Source organism: Morone saxatilis, unplaced genomic scaffold (genome assembly GCF_004916995.1).
Source record: "Morone saxatilis isolate NCDOM2014 unplaced genomic scaffold, NCSU_SB_2.0 Contig19, whole genome shotgun sequence".
In the NCBI taxonomy this organism is placed as follows: Eukaryota; Metazoa; Chordata; class Actinopteri; family Moronidae; genus Morone; species Morone saxatilis.
In genome coordinates, this window is record NW_023339751.1 from 16,653,096 (window position 1) to 16,659,799 (window position 6,704).

The 6,704-nt window shown below is 35.6% G+C and overlaps 1 protein-coding gene across 2 annotated transcripts; it reads left to right on the plus strand.

The window, feature by feature from the left end:
* The first annotated feature begins 642 nt into the window (after positions 1-642).
* On the plus strand, positions 643-5,002 carry LOC118329271 (insulin-like growth factor-binding protein 2). Of its 2 annotated transcripts, none has more exons than XM_035663351.1 (8): positions 643-696; positions 887-960; positions 2,198-2,367; positions 2,726-2,796; positions 3,224-3,254; positions 3,380-3,592; positions 4,092-4,142; positions 4,344-5,002. In XM_035663351.1, the coding sequence occupies exons 2-7, from the start codon at positions 905-907 to the stop codon at positions 4,133-4,135; spliced, it is 585 nt and encodes a 194-aa protein (XP_035519244.1). In that variant the 5' UTR covers positions 643-696; positions 887-904; the 3' UTR covers positions 4,136-4,142; positions 4,344-5,002. The 2 variants fall into 2 exon arrangements, with proteins under 2 accessions (XP_035519244.1, XP_035519243.1); XM_035663350.1 differs by having other exon boundaries at positions 668-759.
* The last annotated feature ends 1,702 nt before the right edge of the window (positions 5,003-6,704 follow it).

Sequence of the window (6,704 nt, forward strand, 5' to 3'; positions counted from 1 at the left end):
TTGAAAAGTTTATTAATAAAGTATGAATCAAGTTTATAATTGTTTCTGTATAATCCTTATAGCACTTCTTCCATGGAAAAGACATGATAATGACATACCACAACAACCTGATAACTGTCTAAATGCTGGGGTCTGCTGGAACTTGTGGAACCTAAAAACTGGGTCTGGGGCAAGAAAAAAGTAAAAAGACTGTGATTTAAGGCCTTATCTGTCTTGAGCTGCAACATTATGAATTTAATTCTATACCAAACAGGGACCCACAATGCATACATTTCAGTATCAAATAATGGTAGTACTTAAAACAAAATACTACTAATACCAAAACACTAATCCAATACTAATAATATCCTGTAATTATTTATAATGTACATATTAAATGTGTAACCTATGGTGCAGGCCTATCCAGTATGGTCTAGACTATTTCTTCATATTTTTACATATTAAATCAGTTTCCTAATAATACCGTGTCATTATTACCAACTAGAATTTCATTAATTACATATTTTAAACGAGATATTAAGCTATTATAAATCTCTCCACCTGCTGTTTCGTGATTGCCAAATATCCATATACTCTTTCCTTGGTAACAGATGATGAGTCAAGCTGAGGAACCAATCAGAATTGATTGTTCAGGTTGAAAGTTGGTTTTCCCCGCCTGTTGCTTTCAGTTCCTTCTGTCTCTCCTCAGCCTTAAAGGTAACCTCTTCTCTGAGTTCTGTCATTTATCTTTGTGAAACAGCTTCTGATCTGACCTGAAAGGTATAATTTCTGTGTGTGTGATTACTGTAAGTGTGTGTGTGTTTGTTTATTTTGTGTCAGTAGCATCATAATCTGTGTTTGAAATACTTAAGTGTGTGTGTGTGTGTGTGTGTGTGTGTGGTTACAGGTGTGTGTTTGTGAGAAGATGTCGGACCCCGAGACCCCAAACCAGCCCCTCCTCAGAGCTTCAGCAGCAGAGGGGTAAGTAATGTGAAGCTGCTTGTTTATTCATCTTTATGGGGTCCTAACAATAGGAGCAGAAGGTCAACTATTTACTGTAAATGAGTTCCCTGATGTGCGTGTAGGCTAGTTTCTCCCCACAAAGATAGAAATAACAGTTCCGGTGTGTGTTTTTGTTTGTGTGTGTGTGTGTGTGTGTGTTGCATTGGTGGGGCCAAACCACGCCAGTGATTTGTTCATTTTTAACCCAATTGATAACTTAATTTACAGGTAATCATTTAGTAAATCACAGTTTACTTCTACCCTCCAGCCATTTATTTCCATTCATCTCCATTAATATTAATCAGAAGCCATTTGAAACTTTGTTGATTTGTGTAATCCACCTCATTGAACAGGTCTAATTTGTACAGAAATGAGTGGAAACCAATGGCTCTGTGAAAAGCAAATAAATACATTCATCAGAATTAAAAGATTGTAATAAATTAAAAAAATATATTTAAAGTATACATGGAGTTAGTAAATAAGTGTCATTCACTCATTATTTTTGAGTGTGTAAATACCACTTAAATTAAATATATCTTTATTAGCCAATCTTAAGACAAGACTGTACTTAACGAGTTTAGCATCAATTAATTGAATTGAACATTAGCTGAGATTTTAAAGTAGTTTCAGAGAAATCACGCCATTTAAATTAATGTGAATTTCTAAACGTCGCCTTGCTGAGAATAACAAAGGGTAAAAGGCAGATGCGAAACATTCCTAAACTTTCCCAAAAGTATCTGCTTAGCAACACCTGATTTCATTGTGGTGACGTACTGTATGCATACCATAGCTGAGGTTCCTGTTTCAAAGAATTTCCCTAATATTTAGCCAAGTATCAGCCTCTGTAATGTTCCTTGTACTTTGCTTTATCCTTTGCTCCCTCACCTTCATATCTACCTCCTCTTCTCTGTCTCTCTTTCCCCCCACGTAAGGATTTAGTTAGGACCTTATAGTCAGTGGCCAATACCAATTATCACAGTTTTTTTGCCCTTTCCCCTTTTTTAAAATCCTACAATCATTTCTCAGGAAGGATACCAGAAGAGGTTAAACCACGTACCTCTCCTCCAACAGTTAAAATGGCCGATGATATTGCACAATAAAAACTTTTTCTTTCATCATCATTTTCTTAATTTTCACTTTTTGTTTCTCCGTCTGATTCCATGTCGGTGTGCAAATGTCCAACAAATCCCCCCTTCTTTCTCCTCTCGCTCTCCAGTGGCCGCCCCTCCAAGGCCTATAAGGTGGCAGGTATAACCCTGCTGGCCTGTGTCCTGATTGCGGGGCAGGCAATGGTTGCCTACTTCCTCCTCAGCCAGAGGAGCGACATCAGATCTCTGGAGGAGCAGAGCAACAACCTGAAGGCAGCGCTGACGAAGGGAAGATCTGGTGAGGAGGCCAAATTCAGTTCAGATTGGGAAAGATGTACTATACACTGTTGGCATTTAACAGAATGGCTTATGCTGCAAAAGCCGGATAAGTTAGGATAACAACCTTTTGGGCAGCTCAAGAAAATGTCAAATGTCAGCAACATCCCTAGTGACCTGTAGTAGATTGCATCAGATTTATGATAAATCACTGCAGTGGATGTAAAGGCAAACCAAATAATGACATTTTCTCCTCTTTTTTCTGATCTGATGAAAGGAAAAATATTAATTCTCATACATTAAAAATATATAATCTTTAATTTTCTCAATCAATCTCAGTTTTTTTCTACCTCTTACACTGTTACTCTTTCTGTCTGTAGTCTCTGCACCCATTCGCATGGACATGCCCATGAATGCCCTGCCCAAGATGATGGATGACTTTGTGGATGAGGTAAAATAATCTATTGATTTTTTTTTTTTTACAGAAACACAAGATATTTTTAATAAGAGTCTCTTAAATTAATTTTTTTGAAGCAGAACACTGAAAACAGACTTGTCAGTGCTTCCAGTTGGATCTTTGCTGTTTCTCTCTATTGCAGTTTTTTGTTTGGTTCCAGCTGACAAATATGCAGATACTGATAAGCTAATATTTCCGATATAGCAGTCAAGCCATTTCATCAGTCAGGCTCTAGTTACAATGAGGTGCAGGTATATTGTTTAAATTTAATGATATAATAAAAATAAATAAATCCAGCTTTAAGACAGTGACACTGTTGTTTTTTGTCTTGTTCCTCTTGCAATAAGTCATTATTATAAAATCAGATGTATGTTGTGGTCTTCTCTCAGTTCTCTGTTTTGTTTCACTTATTGTATTGCAGGAGGCTTCCACCGGAGCCCCAGAAAAAAGTGGTATGTTCTGTATATATTTACTGTATATATATTTACTGTATATATTGTATGATCTCTTTCTGTCTTCCTTTTTTCTCCTTCATATGTTTCCTGCAAAGTCTAACTCCTCTGGTCTCCTCTTCTAGCTCCTCAGCCGGCCACTGACTGCCAGCTGGAGGCAGCTCATCTGAAGGCTGTGCAGGTGCCAGGTTTCCAACCATCCTGCGATGAGCGTGGCCTCTACAAGGCCCAGCAGTGCTACATTAAACACTGCTGGTGTGTGAACCCAGTCAACGGGCAACAGATCCCTGGATCTCTGCGCGAGGGACCGGTCAGATGCAGGGCACCTGTCTTCGCTGGTGAGACGAAGTTAACTGGTCATGAAGTCAGATTGAGAGACACTCAGTTAAAAGGAATATTATATTTATGATTTATTGTATTTATGATTTTAGTTAATTAATGTAGGAGTTTGTTTTAATATCATTCAGTCATCCTTGTTTGTGTATTATTAGCAAGATATATTTAAAAAAAACAGAGACGTCTGCTTAGGCCCTGTGCCAGGAGATTATTTTTGGTGCAGATCCAAGAATGTTTGTTTAAAACAATTTATCATTGCAAGATTTTTGACATTTTATAAATAAAATGTTGCACTTATTTGTGTGAAGAAAAACAAACCTTTGGGATATTTAATTCCATTATTGTGTATCAATGCCTTTATGGAGATCTGATTCTGGATCCAGATGCACATTTTAGAAATCTATAGCATTTCAATTATTAAAATTATATATATAATGTAATTATTTTGAAACCCTGCTTTATACTGAAATGTTGTTGATAGTCAAGTTTCTGTGTTTGTAGGCAGCATGAGCAAAGTGTTGACTCTGCCTGATGTCGAGGTCTAATGCTGTGGTGAGTACACATATGGTGTCCCTCTGATTCACTATTTAGTTATATATAAATATCTGTAAGCAGAACTGTATGTAAGATGTGAGAATACGTATCCTCACTGTATTTTAAGTATACATACTTTATATTGCTGCTAAAACTTTTAATTAACTGTATGTTTTCATCTTCTCTTTTCTGTTTTTTTGGGGGGGGGGTAAATTGAAGCTGATGAAATCTCCTCGAGACCAGCAACTCTTCAAGCCCAAATCATAACTTTGCTACAACTTTGTCAACATATAATCACCATCATGTTTGTAGTACTTGATAAGCCACTGGGATTTCATAAACTGCTAATAAATTACCAAATTGTAGCCATTTCTCTGCTTGCTATTATCTTATCATTTGCAACCAGTATGGACAGGTGCCTTTTCTTGCTATTGATAACATACCACCATATTTCAGTTTTTTTAAATGGATGGTAAAAGTTAAGGATTTTAAAAAGTGTTATTGTTTTGTAAACTTAAATGCTGTTTAATTCAAATTTTGTCCCATGTCAGTTTCCTAAAAATAACCTATTTTCTATGTTGGGAAGTTTGTAAAGAGCAGTCAATCAAAACATAACAATGTGGACCAAGGGGCAATTCAATGGAGTGTGTGCAGAGTGATTCTGAATTTATATATATTGTTCAAAAATTCACACAAACAGTGTGGTCACTTGGACCTTAAATGTTTGACAAAAGTTAGGGGGATGAAACTGATTAAAAGATATATTGACTGACACATATTTGGGCACAATCAGGAAGCAAGAATAATTCAGTTTTGAGAAAATTGTAAACTATTTTCCCCATTTATTTGATCAACACAAATAAATTGATTAAAAGACAGTATCTGTGGTTTTCTTTTACAATATCACAATGGAATTTCAAACTGTTTAATTGAACTTAATCTGCACTGATGTACAGACAACACAGTTACATTAGCCAGTGAGATAAAGCACCATCAGTAGACCCGTCATTCCATATCCCACATCAATATCAAGTGTTTAAAGAAAAGTATTACCAAAAAAAAAAAAATACGAGAACAAATGCAAAAACATAATAGACAGGAAATGAAACTAAGAGCATGCAAAACATAGACAGCAACACAATGATTGTAAATAGGCACAAGTTGTTTCTGGGTTCCAGTTACCAAATATACAGTACACATGGTTTTCTAATACTTTCAGTCAGTATAACTTAAAATGAGCATAACCTCAATATGAACTTGAATATGTTTGTTTATGGCTTCTTTTTCTAACACATGTAACTGGCCTGACTGTGTACACAAACACTGTGCGTTCAATGGCAGCCATACAGTACCTGGCTGGGGTAACTAATGTTGCTGTTGTGTATCTCAGTGCACTTTTACACATCTTTCCTTCGATTAGAATTTATTTGTTTTATACTGTGCTGAATATGTTCCAGAATTTGTTTTTTTCTCAAATCAGCATATACTGTAGTGTTTACAATGTGTAAAACTTTAAGAAATGTAGTTTTAATCTGACAAACTGAAATACACAAAGCGTATTTCAATAATACATTTGTGCAACACTGCCGACAGAGTAGACACCTTATTTTTTAGTTTAAATCAATTAAAACGTGTTTTTGGGTTATCCAATTACGTGAAATATCTGCCAAACACCACGAAGATTTAAACTCTAATGCATGTCTACTGTTTTATCTAACTTACTTATTATTATAAGTGTGGTACTGTTTAGGTGTTTTTCTGTGCGTTTCACTATACCGCTGATTTTCCAGGACAGGTTTTGATATTTTTAGAATAAAAAACATAATCACTGATTACTGCACAACAAAATAACAACTTTAGATACCTAAATTCCAAGTGCAAAAAGATCAACTAGTTTCCAGCATATGAAATAGGCAGCCAACTCCCATCGGGAAAGGCTATTGCACACATGGCATGAGATGAAAATATCAAGTCCAGACCAGAGTAGGCACTCTTATAATATATATATCTTTTACATAAAACACTACATCTTTAAACAAATATTTCACTTTGGCATACATTTTCCTTTGATAGCCTATTTAACTGTGTTTCCAGCTCTTCCAGACTGAAGTCTGAAGGACTTTTTTTTTTTTGCAGGGTAAGGGGAAATATAATATATATAGAGAGAGAAATTTAACATTTCTAGGAGTACTTTTTTGTGTTTTTGAATGCAGTGTGTAATTTTACAATTATAAAAATCTCTCAAAAGTGTACCTTATGTTATTTTTCATAAACCTCTACAGACATGACTATAATTCAAAAATCAGAACGTTTTACCAAGTGAAAAATTGACCTATAATCACATTAAAAGGGGCCTGCAAAGACACAGCCCAGAGTTTTTGCTCTCACACCTGCAAACAATGTGAAAACTAACAAGAACCATGAAAGGCTTTGACAGGTTTTACACTGAAGACCACAATGTCATGTGAGATGAGACAATTTTAAATGCTCTATCAACCCCTGAGCAAATAAGTGCAAATTAGTGAAGGCTGCTATAATTGATTGTCTGACCACTAGAGGGCAGAAAACAACAAAGAAGAC

Coding starts and splice junctions, on each gene's coding strand:
- LOC118329271 (XM_035663351.1), top strand. CDS start 905: ATGTCGGACCCCGAGACCCCAAACCAGCCCCTCCTCAGAGCTTCAGCA. Junction 2,797..3,223: donor TGGATGACTTTGTGGATGAG/GTAAAATAATCT, acceptor ATTGTATTGCAG/GAGGCTTCCACCGGAGCCCC. Junction 3,593..4,091: donor CAGGGCACCTGTCTTCGCTG/GTGAGACGAAGT, acceptor CTGTGTTTGTAG/GCAGCATGAGCAAAGTGTTG.